This window comes from Mytilus galloprovincialis, chromosome 12 (assembly GCF_965363235.1).
Source record: "Mytilus galloprovincialis chromosome 12, xbMytGall1.hap1.1, whole genome shotgun sequence".
Lineage (NCBI taxonomy): Eukaryota > Metazoa > Mollusca > Bivalvia > Mytilida > Mytilidae > Mytilus > Mytilus galloprovincialis.
The window spans coordinates 28,338,356-28,357,905 of NC_134849.1; the positions used below are offsets into that span (position 1 = coordinate 28,338,356).

At 34.4% G+C, this 19,550-nt stretch overlaps 1 protein-coding gene and 1 long non-coding RNA gene across 2 annotated transcripts in view; both read right to left on the bottom strand.

The window, feature by feature from the left end:
* Positions 1 to 10,362, bottom strand: part of LOC143055308 (neo-calmodulin-like) — a 33,646-nt gene extending 23,284 nt beyond the window's left edge. The window contains exons 1-3 of the mRNA XM_076228446.1: positions 10,204 to 10,362; positions 4,443 to 4,470; positions 3,672 to 3,815 (exon numbers count right to left, since the gene is read on the bottom strand). Coding sequence (XP_076084561.1) covers positions 3,672 to 3,815; positions 4,443 to 4,470; positions 10,204 to 10,206 — 175 coding nt within the window. The 5' untranslated portion in view covers positions 10,207 to 10,362. The remainder of the gene's footprint in view (positions 1 to 3,671; positions 3,816 to 4,442; positions 4,471 to 10,203) is intronic.
* A 1,225-nt stretch (positions 10,363 to 11,587) lies between these two features.
* On the bottom strand, positions 11,588 to 17,267 carry LOC143054321 (uncharacterized). Its single transcript, XR_012971641.1, has 3 exons — positions 17,172 to 17,267; positions 15,131 to 15,215; positions 11,588 to 12,951 (listed from the first exon to the last, which is right to left on the bottom strand). It is a non-coding gene; the product is annotated as an uncharacterized LOC143054321 (long non-coding RNA).
* Positions 17,268 to 19,550: the final 2,283 nt, after the last annotated feature.

The window sequence follows — 19,550 nt, forward strand, 5'->3', positions numbered from 1 at the left end:
AGACGAAACGCGCGTCTGGTATTGATGATGAGTTTTTTTTTTTTGTTATGCCGCTGCTGGGTGACCCCCCTAATGTTTTGACATTTTGTTCAAATTTTGAGGTCTAGTTTCAGATTTATGAACATAGTGCCCTTCGATACCTAGCGGAAAAGAAGCGCATGTTTCTCCTCTACAAGACCTTTATAGTCATACCCCGTGGCACTCCTCATTATTTTTCTCTAGAAGCCCTGGAATAGGCCGACCCCCCTAATTTTTTGACATTTTTTTCAAATTTTAAGCTCTAGTTTCAGATTTTTGAACATAGCGCCCTTCGATACCTAGTGCAAAAGAAGCGCCTGTTTCTCTTCTACAAGACCTATATAGTCATTCCCCGTGACACCCCTCATTATTTTTCTCTAGAAGTCCTAGAATAGGCCGACCCCCCTATTTTTTTGACATTTTTTTCAAATTTTGAGCTCTAGTTTCAGATTTTTGAACATAGCGCCCTTCAATACCTAGTGCAAAAGAAGCGCCTGTTTCTCTTCTACAAGACCTATATAGTCATACCCCGTGACACCCCTCATTATTTTTCTCTAGAAGTCCTAGAATAGGCCGACCCCCCTAATTTTTTGACATTTTTTTCAAATTTTGAGCTCTAGTTTCAGATTTTTGAACATAGCGCCCTTCGATACCTAGTGCAAAAGAAGCGCCGGTTTCTCCTTTACAAGACCTATATAGTCATACCCCGTGACACCCCTCATTATTTTTCTCTAGAAGTCCTAGAATAGGCCGACCCCCCTAATTTTTGACATTTTTTTCAAATTTTGAGCTCTAGTTTCAGATTTTTGAACATAGCGCCCTTCGATACCTAGCGCAAAAGAAGCGCCTGTTTCTCCTCTACAAGACCTATATTGTCATTTCCCGTGACACCCCTCATTATTTTTCTCTAGAAGCCCTAGAATAGGCCGACCCCCCTAATTTTTTGACATTTTTTTCAAATTTTGAGCTCTAGTTTCAGATTTTTGAACATAGCGCCCTTCGATACCTAGCGCAAAAGAAGCGCCTGTTTCTCCTCTACAAGACCTATATAGTCACTCCCCGTGACACCCCTCATTATTTTTCTCTAGAAGCCCTAGAATAGGCCGACCCCCCTAATTTTTTGACATTTTTTTCGAATCTTGAGCTCTAGTTTCAGATTTTTGAACATAGCGCCCTTCGATACCTAGCGCAAAAGAAGCGCCTGTTTCTCCTTTACAAGACCTATATAGTCATTCCCCGTGACACCCCTCATTATTTTTCTCTAGAAGTCCTAGAATAGGCCGACCCCCCTAATTTTTTGACATTTTTTTCAAATTTTGAGCTCTAGTTTCAGATTTTTGAACATAGCGCCCTTCGATACCTAGCGCAAAAGAAGCGCCTGTGTCTCCTCTACAAGACCTATATAGTCATTCTCCGTGACACCCCTCATTATTTTTCTCTAGAACTCCTGGAATAGGCCGACCCCCCTAATTTTTTGACATTTTTTTCGAATTTTGAGCTCTAGTTTCAGATTTTTGAACATAGCGCCCTTCGATACCTAGCGCAAAAGAAGCGTCTGTTTCTCTTCTACAAGACCTATATAGTCATACCCCGTGACACCCCTCATTATTTTTCTCCAGAAGTCTTAGAATAGGCCGACCCCCCAAATATTTTGACATTTTTTTCAAATTTTGAGCTCTAGTTTCAGATTTTTGAACATAGCGCCCTTCGATACCTAGCGCAAAAGAAGCGCCTGTTTCTCTTCTACAAGACCTATATAGTCATTCTCCGTGACACCCCTCGTTATTTTTCTCTAGAAGTCCTAGAATAGGCCGACCCCCCTAATTTTTTGACATTTTTTTCAAATTTTGAGCTCTAGTTTCAGATTTTTGAACATAGCGCCCTTCGATACCTAGCGCAAAAGAAGCGTCTGTTTCTCTCCTACAAGACCTATATAGTCATTCTCCGTGACACCCCTCATTATTTTTCTCTAGAAGCCCTGGAATAGGCCGACCCCCCTAATTTTTTGACATTTTTTTCGAACTTTGAGCTCTAGTTTCAGATTTTTGAACATAGCGCCCTTCGATACCTAGCGCAAAAGAAGCGCCTGTTTCTCCTCTACAAGACCTATATAGTCATTCCCCGTGACACCCCTCATTATTTTTCTCTAGAAGTCCTAGAATAGGCCGACCCCCCTAATTTTTTGACATTTTTTTCAAATTTTGAGCTCTAGTTTCAGATTTTTGAACATAGCGCCCTTCGATACCTAGTGCAAAAGAAGCGCCTGTGTCTCTTCTACAAGACCTATATAGTCATTCTCCGTGACACCCCTCATTATTTTTCTCTAGAACTCCTGGAATAGGCCGACCCCCCTAATTTTTTGACATTTTTTTCGAATTTTGAGCTCTAGTTTCAGATTTTTGAACATAGCGCCCTTCGATACCTAGCGCAAAAGAAGGGCCTGTTTCTCCTCTACAAGACCTATATAGTCATACCCCGTGACACCCCTTATTATTTTTCTCTAGAAGTCTTAGAATAGGCCGACCCCCCAAATATTTTGACATTTTTTTCAAATTTTGAGCTCTAGTTTCAGATTTTTGAACATAGCGCCCTTCGATACCTAGCGCCAAAGAAGCGCCTGTTTCTCCTCTACAAGACCTATATAGTCATTCTCCGTGACACCCCTCATTATTTTTCTCTAGAAGCCCTGGAATAGACCGACCCCCCTAATTTTTTGACATTTTTTTCGAATCTTGAGCTCTAGTTTCAGATTTTTGAACATAGCGTCCTTCGATACCTAGCGCAAAAGAAGCGCCTGTTTCTCCTCTACAAGACCTATATAGTCATACCCCGTGACACCCCTCATTATTTTTCTCTAGAACTCCTGGAATAGGCCGACCCTACCCCCATTTTTTGGACATTTTTTTCGAATTTTGAGCTCTAGTTTCAGATTTTTGAACATAGCGCCCTTTGATACCTAGTGCAAAAGAAGCGCCTGTTTCTCTTCTACAAGACCTATATAGTCATACCCCGTGACACTCCTCATTATTTTTCTCTAGAAGTCCTAGAATAGGCCGACCCCCCTAATTTTTTGACATTTTTTTCAAATTTTGAGCTCTAGTTTCAGATTTTTGAACATAGCGCCCTTCGATACCTAGCGCAAAAGAAGCGCCTGTTTCTCCTCTACAAGACCTATATAGTCATTCCCCGTGACACCCCTCATTATTTTTCTCTAGAAGCCCTGGAATAGGCCGACCCTCCTAATATTTTGACATTTTTTTCAAATTTTGAGCTCTAGATTAAACAATGACATAAAAGGTGCTATATTTTACAGGGTAGGACTACTTTTACATACGTTCTAAATTGAAGAGGGTGCATAGGTGGCCCTACACCTACAAATAATCCGTTGATAGATGCATAGTTATTGTGGTACTGAATATTAGCCTAAAAAGTTATGCGACTTGTTAAATCAATAGATTGGATAAAAACCATTTCAAAATTGAGTTTAAATTGCTATATTTTAACTGATTTTCTGCCTTTTTAAATATTTTTTTATTTAACGGCCGTTGTTGTCTTATTCTGTTTTTTGGTTTCTCGATATATCGCCTTATTGTTCGCTGGCTTATTGTTCGCTAGCTATTGTTCGCTAGCTTCTGCCTGGTAAATAAACCTACTGTTTTTATCACATGACTTAATGAAGTACTCGATTTCTCTTTGTGTTGGATTCTCACCAACTGCTCTCAACAGTGTACCAAGTTCTGTTGCACAAATGCTGCCATTCTTGTTCTTGTCAAAGATGTCAAACGTTTCCCGTAAAGCTAAAATCAAATTATCGAAGGTACAATATTCATAAAACTCTTAAATATGAACTGAGTATCGTGACACGACAACTAGAACTCAGAAAAGGAAACCCCGCCCTTTAGATTCAATCTAATATCTCCCCGTTAAGGCAGCAACCATTTGATTTTCTGGGGGGGGGCTATGGTTTTTTTTGGAAAAAAAAGTTTGTTTCCAGTTTTTGGAGAAAAAAATAATTTGTTTTTGATTCTGAGAAAAAAAAATTGTTTGTTTCACCCTCAGCTGCCACTATATGTAATGCTAAAATTGAAAGAAAAAAATTGTTTTCGACTTGTCGCGAAAAAAATAGATTGTTTTTCGCCGCAACCGAAAAAAAAAATTTGTCCAGAAAAAAAAACCATAGCCCCCCCCCCCAGAAAATCAAATGGTTGCTGCCTAATATGTTAAATTTGGGATAAAATTTCCTGTATGGAAATTTTCTCAAAGTGTTCTTTACATGCAATTATTTGGCTAAATAAACACAAAACAACTAAACTATATGAGGTGTCCTTTGAATATATTTCTTATTGGTAAAATATTTACAGAATTACATGAAAAAGTATATTTTAGTGTAGTATTATACATGTAGTATATATATATATAAATACCTTCTAAATCTTCGTTGCATGATTGTGTCTGAAACAATAATATATAAAAAGACAATCAGTATTTAGTGTTAACTATTTAATATGCTTTCCAGCATCAATTTTCTTTTTGAAAACTTTCTAAACGAACTATTTTCGGGTATGGATTCGATCTTCCATTACATGTTCAATACCTACAATTATAGGGGTCCTTGGTTTTTATATATTATTCAACATTTGCGTCATTTTTTTAAAATATTTTTTCCCTAAAATTCTCAATTATTTATTATTTTAGCACCCCATTTTCTCTATTTTTTATTTTTTGGCCTATTTTTCTCGAATCTTTATTTGATAGGTCAATTGTTCTGTAGATTTGGTCCATTATTTTCTATTCTGCACACCAATCCAGTGCTATTGAATGGTCAATTGTTCTGTAGATTTGGCCCATTATTTTCTATTCTGCACACCAATCCAGTGCTATTGAATGCAAGAATTTGTGCATATTGCCTTGACACCATAATCTGACTTTTAAATTTTGCCTTACTTTACTGACTGTGAAATGACTGCACTTACGTATTTTTAAATCACACGATTACAAAGTTACTTTTAGTAAGAAATCAAAATTCGATCACAAGTAAAATTCCAAACTCTAATAGAAGACCAATATTCAAATTAATTCGAATAGTTCAACTCCTCTCCGTATCCGATTTTCACCCACGCCAGGCTACAATAGTAGATAAGCGGAATTTAACGAACGAAATATTCACATTCAAATTGAGGAAAATATTGAGTAGATCTACATATAGTTATACTGTAGCATCTCATAGGTTACTCGATGACCAATGACAAATATGTCATGCATTTTCAGGACGAAGATTATTAAAAGATACATTGTAAGTTCAAGAGGCAAAGCTTGAAATTCGACTAGGAAAGAGGTTACATGTATGTTGTGAAGGGTCGAAATTTCCCAGTCACCTCCACACATAACAAAAAACCGCAGGCAAATGTTGCATAAGTTCTATCACGTGAAGAGAATGTGGGGGTTCTATTACCCCATCATTTTCCCCCTTATTTGCTATTTCCCCGACAAACGAGACTATAAAAATCGGGGGGCCCTAAGTTGCTTCCCGAGGCAACTTAGGGTTGATGTAACAAGTGATAATAAAAAAATGTGTTTAAAATTATAAAAAAATCCCAATCAATGCATGATATAGGAAGTGTATGTATATATGTTTTAACATCAAACACAGAAATCTTGATCCTCTCTGAGCATGACTTTAATTGTCGACCGGCAGAAATGCAGGGGACTATATTTCTGCAACCCAGTCGACTTTTGGGATGTTTTATTCAGGTTTACTCACTTCACCTGTAAAAGCATAGTTATAACTAAATGTTGTATCGAATAGTACATGTATGTAAATGTATGCTACTGTACTGAATGTTTATTCTGAATGATGAACTTAACGAACTTTAACAGTTTAAACATTGAATGGTTGCTGTTTGTCTAAACCTCCAGTGGCAACTATTTCATGCATATTGTGGAGTGTAAATAAACAATGAATTCAATAGGTATGTCCTTCAAAGTAGGTAGACCAGAACGAATGAAGTGAAATACGATTGCAACTGGATACGGACGGTATATTGTATTGGGGTATAATTAAATTTTCAAAAGACTTTCGTTAAGAAAATTGTTGTAAGTGTTTCAAGAGTACAGAGAGCACTGATAGACTCACAACACCAGTTATCGAATTTAGTGTCCCCAGTCCGACCCAAAGTGCAAAAACGGGCGCATGGGCTTACTGCCAGTTTATAGTAGATGGCCGTAAATGGTAAAATTTTAAAGAACGACCATTTAACTTCAAAGGGGGTATGGTATGTTTATTTTCCTAAAAAGATATTCTGATCCCAAATTTGACGAAAGAATATATTCTGGTCAAGCAGGAGACAAACATTTTTAAGAATCCACATTTCCCCCATACCTTAGAGTGTTAAATTTTGAAAAACAAAATAATTTGTGTAAATAGCGTCGAAAAAATAAATATTTACCATACCACCTTTTTTTAAAAGCTAAATGGTTCAACAAGGTTGCTCCCTAAAATTTTCCACAAACTATTAAACCAATGTGGTTTAAATAACAGACATTCAATACGAAACGCAAAAGACTTAATAAATATACTTTTAAAATGAATTTGAAATATTTTCAAGGTCACAAAATAATCAAAATAACTTCGATAATGTTCGATGCTTCAAGGAGTTCAATGAAATTTAAATCAACACCTTACGAGATATAAAAAAGATTACTCATGCAGAACGATGTCATGATATGATAATACTTGCTATAGAATTTCAACTTTTCAAGCTTTTGACAAAAATATTTAATTTGATATGTATATATAGAGAGAATTTTCAATGGTTAATTGCAAACAAACAAACAAAATTTGACCCTTCTGTGCGCTGAGGGTATGCATACTCAAGGTGAAAGCTTATTCTATGCGGCTGAAGAATTAAGTCATACATCGACTTGCTAGGCCGTATGGTAATTGATTCAATTGTTTCTCAGTCGGTTTTTTGGAAAGTGTTGGAAATTGATGCAGCTTGATCTGGTGTCAAATGCTTCATATGATACATTTTATGTTCATTACTTTTATTTTTTGTATTAACGCACCATTCCATCCCAAAACAATAATATTTAGTAACTTGGCAAAGTTTAAGTGTAAAATCTTAATGCTTTTATGCATAAATTTGTATTTCAAGATTAGTTTTCTAATATACAATGTTGAAGCAGACAAAAAGGCGAAAAATAGTGTAAAAGTTGAAAAGGCCGAGTTGCGAGTGATTTAGGACAATTTCCATCATGCCTTTTAGGCCGAGTCTACACTTATATTTCGGTTGTAAAACCACCAATTTTTCTTCTTGCTACATTTATGTTTACAACTTGACCATAAACTACTGAGAGTCAACCAGGTTAAATTATTTATTTATTTAAGTACAGTACTGCTTTTTTTTCTTCTGTTTCTTCCTATATGTTGGTGAAGTCTTTTACGCCAGACTTTCATACGAATAACAACAACGAACGTATATTCCCAGGGATAGACTAGTATACTTTTAACCCGCAATATTATCATATATCCAAATTAGATACATACCTTAAATATTACAGAATAATGATATTTTATCACAAAGTTTCATATTGTAAAACAGACCGTGTAAGACCCTCATGGGTAGTGAAATTCGTTAAAAACCACATATTGTAAAAATTTACTAGAGAGTTAAAAAAAAAAACATACAAATAAATAAATTAAAATGTTGCCATTTTACAATGTTATTTCATTACTTCATTATGATCATACATAATTGATAACCTATTTATTAATTCCACATTAATTTTGTACAATGGTTTGTTTGTGGTCGTAATCGCTCCAGAGTATTCATTTCCCAAATCAGATCTGTATTATATTATGTATATTGAACTACTGAAGTCAATGCAACAATGCTATCGATTAACCTTAAATATCAATATTATGATAAAATACTTAAAGAGAGGATTAAACTCAAGTGGATGTATCACCTTTCAACAGATGTGTATACAGGTACTACAGTGAAACCTGATAAAACCGAACCCTGAATAAACCGAAAACCTGTCTAATCCAAACTTGTTCTGAAGACCAATCATATCACATTTTATGCATTGTGAACCTGATCAAACCGAATACCTGCCAAAACCGAACAAAATCTCAAGTCCCGAAAGGGTTCGGTTTAGTCAGGTTTCACTGTATGTCGAGTGGGTTACAGATCTTTGAGATCTTATTTAAGTCCGCATCGAAAAAACCCAACAGTGGCGCTTAAAAGTGTTGTTAAAACTGACAGCAACAATCAATCAATCAATCAATATTCTTTCAGTTTCTAGTGATCCTTCATTGGCATATGTAAGGTATTCGCCGGATTTATGCCAATACGGACAGTCCAAAATCGCTATGTTCGCATATTATCAAATACCCTCCTTTTCCAAAAAAAGTATAATGTTTATGTCAAAACTAACTAAAGAACCCGTATTAACATAGAAACAAATTTTGTATACGGGTCAATATCTTTATTTGTTTTTACATAGGCGGTAATGGTAAAAAAAAATCTTGTAGCTCAGTCCATATCGTAAGCTTGAATATGTATGATAGCTCGTTTCGAAATGTGACATTTTCACTGTGTGGTTAAATTTTCGGGGTACGAAGTGAGATTACCTTTTCCCGTAAATTAGCATACCCCGAGCATCCTTTCGTGATGCGCCTCTTCGTGGTAAAAAATCCCTTTTTAACAGAATTAGTTCTTTGAAAATTTAAAATTTTGAACACATTCAACAACTCCACAGTTCTTACACATTTATTCTATGTTCCTCTACTTTCCTACTCACCACAAATGATTAAGCTCAGACATTTGTAAAAAATCGAAACATGTCCAATATCACTACACAGAGATATTATTGTTTACACAAACCTTTTGAGTTCCTGATTTCGAGGCGCATTAGTTGCTATTGACCCATATGTCTGTCACTTGGACAGTAACTGTATATCAATTAGACAACAATGTCTAGACACGTCTTTAGATTGTTGTCAAACTCCTGTCATCATGAGTGCATTTGACTCTGTTACTTACATACTTTTGACGTTTCAACCACAGTAACTAATTACTATATATACGAGATATTTACGGTGTGAAAGGTGAAACAGTATTCGTATCATTGCATGTTTTGCAAAACTAAATCAGAGCTTGAACGTTCCAGATAAGTACAAATTTTCGACGTAAAAATTAACATGAAGGTTAACATGGTTAAAAACTCTCATTGTGAAATAAAAAGCTATCATATTTTTTCCCCTGGAACCTTGGAACAAACTCGGGCGAATCTGTTGATCGACTTTAAAGTTTTCCTGCTCCCAATTGTAACTAATTCTACATTTGGTTTCCCAAGCTTTCTTCGACAACCACTCCAGATAAAGATTCAATGTCGTTCAACCTACAAGTGCCTTAATTTCCTGTTGACATACATTTAATAATCTGATTATACACTAACAGTTATCACAATTCTCAATTTCTCATTCGTGGTAGCTACTATGTTAACCAGACTAGACGACGAGAACACCGAAGAGTAGAAACAGTGGAACAATTTACATTAACAGAACTGGCCGATTTGATACTGATGTTCCTCAATCCCAATCCTTACCAGCGCATACCCTTTTCACTTGAAGCAAGAAAATACTCTGAGCAAAACGCACAAAAGAGAAAATCTGCACATTGATACAATCTGTGCCAACAGGCCTTAAGATTGAGGATTGATGACCCCCCTTTTTTCCACGATGTCCATGTCTTCCCTTTAATTCGTATATGTCCAATAGTTCAAATCATGCCTCTTACGATATTACACATACAAAGTGTATTGAAGAAAGAAGTAGGTCTGTAATTTTTCAGTACAAATAAAAACAAATTATGGAAATCGGTCAAATATTGATTTTCTATAAATACTTTCAGTTTGTAGTTTTACCTTATAATACTATGATATAGTTTAAGTTATATCCATAATACGAGATCATACTATAATTTAGGTACACTTTCAGTAAACACACATTTTTTTATTTTAATTAAACATAAAAATAACTTATCAATGTGGATTTTTTAAAAGATGATGAATAAAGTCATTTCGGTGCCGTATATAATTCGACATTCCACTAGTTCACTGTGACAACAGGTAACTAATGCGAAGAACAGGTAAAAAAGAATAATCTACATCTTTACTTACCATTTTCTAGATATCCTCTAACTGATTCTTTCCAAATATCCACAAATTGAAAAATTATATTGGGTTATCAATAGTGAAAATATCAATAACTGCGAAGAACAATGACCGTGAAATATTGCACAGGTAAGCTGAGGTATGTTTTTGTTTACATGTTTCTACCTTGACCCGTTGTAAGATTACTTCTGATTGGATAATAAATTCTTTGTGTGTGAATCTAGTTACGGATATAGCTAGTATGATAATCCGGATAATCTTATTACATGTAATTGAATGAAACAAATGACACTGTTTTTACAATTAATAAAAAAAAAAAAAAACTATTTCATTGATGAATGTATTTAATACCCTGACACGTATTTTGACCCCGATACGTATTTTGACCTTTTTACATGTAAAACCTGATATTGCAAAATACATTTTCAACAGATTTATGCCCCACCTTGGGACATTATGATTTAGGTCTATGCGTCTGTTCGTCCGTCAGTTCGTCCGTCCGTCCGTCCGTCTGTCCCTCTTAAGGTTAACGTTTTTGTTTAAGGTAGTTTTTGATTATGTCGAAGTTTAATCAACTTGAAACTTTATTACATAATATTTCTAATTATGATGCCAAATTAGAATTTTGACCCCTTACTATTTCACTCTCCACTGACCATAGAAAATGATAGCACAAGTGTACTATTGACAAATTCTTGACAAAATGTATATCAATGTTTCGACAGGCGCCTGGAGAACGGACTCTTTTCTGTAAATAAAGAAACAAAATATCTAATATTTTAACAAGGAATTGTAGAGAACGACATGTGTTCACTTTTTTAATCTGCTCTTGCCCTTATCCATGAGGGATATCAAAATAACCGTAGTTTATATATGATGCTTGTCTATCCTTTGTCTCATGTGCCTTTTGTCCACTATTATGTCTAATAACTTGATTGCATGGTATTGATGTCCCGTCATGGAAAGCAAAACTAGGAATAACAGCTCAAGTAAAACTGTGTGCAAAAAAATAAATAATACAATTGTTTTCATTTGACCCCAATCAGTAAAAAAAACTACACTAACCATGACACAGTGATTTTGTACAAACTATTTTAGCTGTCTAAGACTGCCAACCAGTCTCATGATTGTTTTAAGTTTTATATTTTATGCACACTGTGCATGTATGTCAGAATCAGTATCTTTCTGTTTTGTAAGAGTGTAAATAGTATACATCACCTATGGTGCAGGTTGGTCATGACAAAGTTATTTTGAACAAGCCCACTTTGACCCCGACACCATTTATATATCATTTGGTACACACACACTTTAACCAAGTGAATGATTTTGTATAATCACGCATAATAAAAAAAAGTCAAAGATATTTAAAAAAGTTTATGTAATAACAGTTTCTTTTACAATGATAATGGTACATTTATTGCTAAATCAATAAATGAGAATGAAAAATTTGTTATACTACTACTAGATACTAAACTAAGTTACATTAATTTCTTCTTTTCATCTTTTTCATTTTCTGTGTCTTCAATTGTTTTAGCCAATTCCAGAAGCGCAATGTCAATTGCGTCAGGGACATTAGCTTTTGGAACAGAATATTGCATTCGCTGAGAAATAATATCTAGATTTCTTTGCAGTTGCTTAACAACGCTTGGATTAATTGATCTTAAAATATCTCCAATGTTCTTTCCTTGTAAAATATCAATTTGCTTTATACCGACTGAAAATTTGCTGTAGTCCAAGCTAGAGGGAAATGCATATGGAATAGCCTTGTCTATAAATATAACTGGGATACATCCGCATAGAATGGAGTCGTAGAATGATCGTCTGGTGCTGGATTCCCCTGGCGGATGCAGACAGAAAGTGGAGTGAGTCATCCAAGAAATAGTTTTACGAATCATAATCTCGTTGTCTCTTGCGTCGGTATTAACATGAATCATATCGTATTGTCCGTGTTTATAATTGCGGAAATATTTTCCATAAGAGTAAGATGTACTTCCGTTGAACTGAGCGGAAAGTTTTGTACTCAATGTAGATTCTTCTGGGTGCGCAACCGGAAGCAGAGCAAACACAGTTCTTTGAGAGCCATAACCCATGACACTAGCAGTATTTGCAGTAAAATGAATATATGACGGATACGGCAAGACGATCAACGATTGTGCAGCTTGGTGTACCAATAAATTTCCTCCTGCTCCCGGTTCAAGTGCCGCTTCTTTTTCAATTGCAAAGAAAGTTAATTCTTTCATGACAGGATATAAAAGATATGGACATTCAAAATCGGCTAATTCTCTGTGTATCTTTCCAATGGCTGAAAAGTGAGGTCTTTTTTCTTTAAAATAAGGTTGTTGTTGTAAGAACGAGACTAAAGCGCTTAAGAACCGGTTAAATAAACAGCTCTGGCAATCTTTATCTTTCACAATACACCGTAATGCGGTGTATGCGGGTACATAGAAAAAATCAGCTGCATCTGGGTCTAAAGTTCTGTAGGGACTATTTAACATTTTTTGATGCATGATAACTTCTAAACTAAACTGAAAGGTATCTCGTATGGACATGTCTTCGTATTTCCCCATTTTGGCGATCTCTCGGCCGAGTCCTGAAGCCGTCATCATTCCTTTTGTTACATGGTTCGTCTTCGTAATCTCTTTTACGATGTTCTCGTTTAATGCTGGCGGGAGATTGTATACGTATATCTTGTATGGAAAATCCATTTTAAAACCGGCCTTTAAATCCGCAGGGAGACTTTTTCTGTAAATTACCCTGAAATAGTTTTGTCTATTAAATTCATTATTCTTAATAAAAAATGAGGGGCTTTTTAAAAACTAGAAACATGCCCTTTGTATCCCCCCTTCAGGGGTGCGGAAATATTTGTTGTGAGCACTTGTCCCTGGGCTAGTAAAACTAAATATTTTACTTGTCCAGAAAATTTTTTACTTGCCCTGATGTTCCCAATAAATATTGAAGTATTTCTTGTTAGCTAACATATGATATTACTTAGCACTGTTGTGCATCACAAACAAATGAAATCCATTTGTTTAAATATGTGTAAAAAAAATAGGAAAGTAGGAAATGGGTGAACACCAATGGAACAGAAACCTAACAGCAAACCAACCAATGAAATGACATGTGAGGGACAATTTTGCAGCAGTTTTTGAATAAAAATTGTAGCCAGTAGGTACATATACTTAATTTGAGGACAGTGATTGAAGAAATGTGAACTAAATGATAGATAAACTATTGATTTTGTGGTGTTTTTCTCAACTGATACACTTGTTCTTTTCTTAATTATTTATTATTGTATTGATGGACTTTAAAGCGTCCCTTCTATTCACCACTTTGACAACAAATAATGTTGACCTTTCATCTATAAATAAGACAAAAACTTTATTTTCCGAATTTCCATAGATAGCAAGGGGCAATCTGATATCCACGATGTCTGAAATTCTCGCTTCCGTTTTTTTTTAAATACTCGGTGTCCTCCATTTGCATTTAAGGTTTTCTACACGACTCATGACTCTTTTTGTCTTGCCTGCCCAGCTTTTTATTAAGAATTTATCAATCTGAATCTCGATACAAAATTTAAGGAAATGACACTTTCGGTAAATGATGGATAAAACCTAATCGACGATCCCGGGTCAATGGACAAAGCCAATGCAATGTTACGCGACTCGGGTTCGCATACTTATTTTTATTTATTTTGGTTATCGACCTATTTTCGGTATCAAGTAATATTGGTCCTGTAATATTTATTGTTTTGAACATTGATGTTTTCACATGCTGAACATTGGTTTCTTTTACATAAATTAAACATCTTTATACGTTTTGAAATTAATTTTATGTTTTTGTTGGATTTTGTATATTTTTTTACTTGTCCACGGGCAACCAAGACAAAAATAATTACTTGTCCGGTTGTTCAAATGTACGAGTCGGGCGAGTCGGGCATAGCATTTCCACACCCCTGCCCTTTTTTTTTTTTATTGTATTCTAATCTTTACAGATTATTTTATTTTAGTTAAATCAGAAAAAAAAAGAGTTAAATGTACTGTATGATTTCTATAAAATGTACATTGCATAGCAATGATGTTCAACACAGTGAATTCTAATACTATTGAATCAATTCCATAATGCATTTTTTTTTAAATAATTTTCTTGTCAGACTGTTCATATGTAAGCATTTGCAGTTTGAGAAATGGATTTTTAAATCAAGGAATACCAATCTCATTCGACTTGCTGATATTTTTATTTGCATTTTAACTTCACAATTCTGATGTGATTATTTTTGGTAAACGAGAAATATAAATCACATTCTCATACGACTTGCTGATATATCTATTTGCATTTTGTATTCATAATTCATAATGCTAATGTGATTGTTATTGGTTAAAGAGACATACAAATCACAATTATTACGCACATGTAATAGCACGTGACTTATTGCAACATCTGCGATAACTTTTTGATCCTGTATTCGTGTAATATTTTTAGCTTTGAGTGCACATGACCTGTATGTGTGTACGTATTATTTGTCCTGTTCTGTTTTATAGTTAATGTTAAAACAATTGTTTAGCAGCACAGTGCCCGTATGAATGAATTAAACTTCTCAAGTTAAGATTTGTTCGGAACGGACGTTTTTTTTTATATGAATCAGTACAACATTGGCTATCTAAGATTACACCAGCCATGGCTTTTAAAGATTACGCCTAAGCCCTTTTTAGGGACGTGATAGTTTTTTTTGAAAATGTATTACCATTTTGATGGCCATTGACAAATTTACCATTTTGATAGCCATTGACAAATTTATTTGAAGATTTGAGTAATCTTTTGTTTTGTCGAGACTTAAAACTTATAAATGTATCGAAGATCGATAAGTCTTAAATTAATGGCTAGACAAGTCATTTATTCTGTATCTATGACGTGGTGATTAATAAATGTCAAATACCTGAGAAAATCAGACATCCCAGTTACCATAGTAACAGAAAATGTCACCAGTAAGATTTCAAATACCGCGTTCCACATTTTACTATCTGAAAAATAGAATATTTATCAGTCTTTATGTTACAAAAATACAACACAAGTTTAGTACTGTTTTTTTTTCAAAACAGGAGTAACACTTCGAGTGTCACTTGTGCAAGAACTTGTTATCATTCCGGGGCATCTGCATTTACAGTGGTAGATTCGTTTTCCAATCTTCTGAAGTCTTTTCATGGTTGCGTTTATTTTCTTTGGAATGTGGTCTTTTTTGTTCTCTTTAATGTATTATTATTTCCCTTTGTATCTTCAATTCCATTCCCGGAAGTTCTGCCAGGATAACCCATGCAAGCAAAGTTATGAGCGCATTTTTTTTTTTTTATAAATTTCGTTGCATTGAAATAGCATACTGATTATACAATACAGCATGTATAGTTCGTTTTGTTTTATTAATGTGGCAATTTCTATTTATTCGTATAACCTAGTATCATATTGCTTAGATACACGTGGGCATGCAAACTTGCTGTGTCAGCATAAAACCGACATGGTCTTATAAAAGGGTCTGGATGGGGTTTACAGAAGAGAAAATAATGGCCCAAAATATAGAGAATAATTGGCAAAATATATACAGAGTAGAGAAAAATGGCTTACTCAAAAATTAAAGAAGACTGAAATGGAGGACCCCTCATTCTTACCTTCTTATGAGGCTTAAGAAGTTTCAGTTGACATGACCATTTAGCAGGAAAATAGTCTCATTGAAAGTCGATTATGGGGTCAGAAATTGTCGTTTTGAATAGTGTTCAAGACAAATGTTGACCACTAAATGTCAGTTTTGTGTTATGAGATATCTGTCTCATTTACCGACACTGTACACATATTATTGATACTAAACATACATTTTACATTAAATACTTTATGCTACATTTAAAGAATTATACAATAAAACATGCACAACTATTAATTATTTACATACAGAGTACAATTTTGTACAGCGGTATTTTAAAATATTCCTGCGTCTTAGTTACAATGTGCGCAATGCACAATTACGGTTTGCGTGCTTTAAGATAAATGAGGACGGTTGTGAATTTTATAAAAACCAGACCCCACCCCCAAAATATCCCGTTTAAAAGTCGAGATAAAATTTCACAAAACAAACAATATACGACTTATATTGTCGTAAAACATGCATAAATTTCCACCATGTAACAGTTGCCCCTCTTCCTGTTTCTAATAACTCAAACAAATGATTTCCCAACAAACTATTTCCAAGTATTTAGACGCAAGTTTTCCGACCAACTAATCGTCTTTTGAAAATGCGAACCGTTACATGTAGACGGCTTTAAAATTTAGTAAGCTAGGTCTTATGAATCTCTTCATTGAAGATTATTTCTTCGTGAATGATACAATTTTGTACATTATCAAAAGACCATCAAACCAAACGCTAGATTCATTCGCATGGAATCATTAACGCTTGTTCTTTGTATACTACTACGCCATGCGCGATAATGTTGGTAATAATCTTACAAATCAGTAATAAATTTCGCGTGAACAATACATTAAAGGCATTTGCATGGATATAAACACCAACAGATACAATTTTGTTTGAGTATCAAAAAGCTATCAAACCTATCGCTAGAATTATTCGCATGGCGGCATTAACGATACAAAAACGAATTTGCATGTATGGGCACACAGACAGCTTAAAATGTTTCCGGAAACCTCCAGAAAGGTTTACTCTATGTGAAGTATCGTACGTATGGTTTTTCTTTTATAAATTGGGTCTTGGATGGAGATTTGTCTAATTGTCACTCAAACCGCCTCTTTTTATATCTAGTATATAGTTAGCAACGTTAGACAATTTGTTTAAAAGTGTTGCACGATTATTAAGTTTTAAAAAGTAACTTACAGGTATGTTTTCTAAAAAGGAATGTTTCGATGAAACAGGGGGAAATGTAACTTAGTATGTTTTCTAAAAGGAATTTTAAGATGAAACAATGGAAAAAGTCACTTACCTGTTTTAACGTAAAGAAATACAGAAAATGGACAGATCAAATATCCTACTGACAAATTAAGTAATTTCTTTGTTGCGTTTTTGTAAACGTGTAACTATTGTGGTCCTTACAGGTGTGAAGAATTAAAAACGTTTTTATTATTAATTCATTCTAATGCTAATTGATTATTTACTTTGCAGCTCACAAACAAGTTCATGGGATGATGATAAACGACAACATGAGGTTCAATACAGGATTTTGTTACACTTCTTTTTCATTCTGTTTTGTACGAAAACAAATTAAAAATATTTGCAAAATTTATTTTGTCAATGACTAGATAAAATAATGGACAAAAAGGTAGTAAGAAAATACACAGCGACACAAGTTCATGAGCCAGGGAAACACCATATGGCTTTGGATGAAAGACAGAAAAAAAAAACGCTCCATATAGCAATGTTTAAAAAAGCTAAAGATTATTTCCACAACACGTCTTTACATTTACATAATAAAAAAAGAAGATGACCAAAGGGAGTCCTCTAAGATCCTGAATATCGATAACATTCTACTCTACAAACTCAAAAATCAGTAGAAATGACTTTTCATTCCAAATGCCAATTGCTTTGAATCTTATTAAGTTCTAATAACCAACAAGAATTTGGCGCCATCAAACGAGTTTTACCGCGGCCACATTCTAGATTTACCCGTCCTAAGTCAGGAGCCTGTAGTTAGTGATTGTCGTTGGTTCCTGTTTATCATATTTTTTTTTTGTAATTTGTTTTGTTATTTATAAATTAAGCCGTTAGTTTTCTTGTTTTCTTGTTTCATATTTTTCATGTCGAGTCCTTTTAATAAGAGACTTGATATGGGAGTCTTAATGATATGCATCAAACAGTTTTACATTAGTTTACGCACATCGATCAAAATGTCATTCGTCCTAAAATACATGAAATATTTGCCACTGAACGTTTAGCAACCAACACTTAACCAATCAAAATGTCATTCGTCCTAAAATGTATGAAATATTTGCCACTGAATGTTAATCAACCAACACCTTATCAATCAAAATGTCTTTCCTCCTAAAATGCATGAAATATTTGCCACTGAACGTTAAGCAACCAACACTTAATCAATCAAAATGTCATTCGTCCTAAAATGCATGAAATATTTGCCACTGAACGTTAAGCAACCAACACTTAATCAAAATGTCATTCGTCCTAAAATGCATGAAATATTTGCTACTGAACGTTAAGCAACCAACACTTAATCGAAATGTCATTCGTCCTTAAATGCATGAAATATTAGCCACTGAACGTTAAGCAACCAACACTTAATCAATCAAAATGTCATTCGTCCTAAAATGCATGAAATATTTGCCCCTGAACGTTAAGCAACCAACACTTAATTAAACAAAATGTCATTCGTTCTAAAATGCATGAAACATTTGCCACTGAACGTTAAGCAACCAACACCTAACCAATCGAAATGTCATTCGTCCTAAAATGCATGAAATATTTGCCACTAAACGTTAAGCAACCAACACTTAATTAAACAAAATGTTATTCGTTCTAAAATGCATGAAACATTTGCCACTGAACGTTAAGCAACCAACACATAACCAATCGAAATGTCATTCGTCCTAAAATGCATGAAATATTTGTCACTGAACGTTAAGCAACCAACACCTAACCAATCGAATTGTCATTCGTCCTAAAATGCATGAAATATTAGCCACTGAACGTTAAGCAACCAACAGCTAATCAATCGAAATGTCATTCGTCCTAAAATGAATGAAATATTAGCCACTGAACGTTAAGCAACCAACACCTAATCAATCGAAATGTCATTCGTCCAAAAATGCATGAAATATTTGCCACTGAACGTAAAGCAACCAATTCTTAATCAATAGAAATGTCATTCGTCCTAAAATGCATGAAATATTAGCCACTGAACGTTAAGCAACCAACACCTAATCAATTGAAATGTCATTCGTCCTACAATGCATGAAATATTAGCCACTGAACGTTAAGCAACCAACACCTAATCAATCGAAATGTCATTCGTCCAAAATGCATGAAATATTTGCCACTGAACATTAATCAACCAACACTTAATCAATGGAAATGTCATTCGTCCTAAAATGCATGAAATATTTGCCACTGAACGTTAAGCAACCAACACTTAATCAATGGAAATGCATCGGATACGATTTCGAAACAATAATACAAAATTAATTCAAATTATTTTGTAAAAAAATAATAAAGGAGGACATTAATTCTATTAAATCTGAGAGACAATACGTTTTAAGACCTTCGCCAGAATATTGAAGTTTAGGTTACCAAAAACACAATTGCTCATTTGCAATATTAATTTTAATCCATTTGTCGGCAAAAGACTTACACA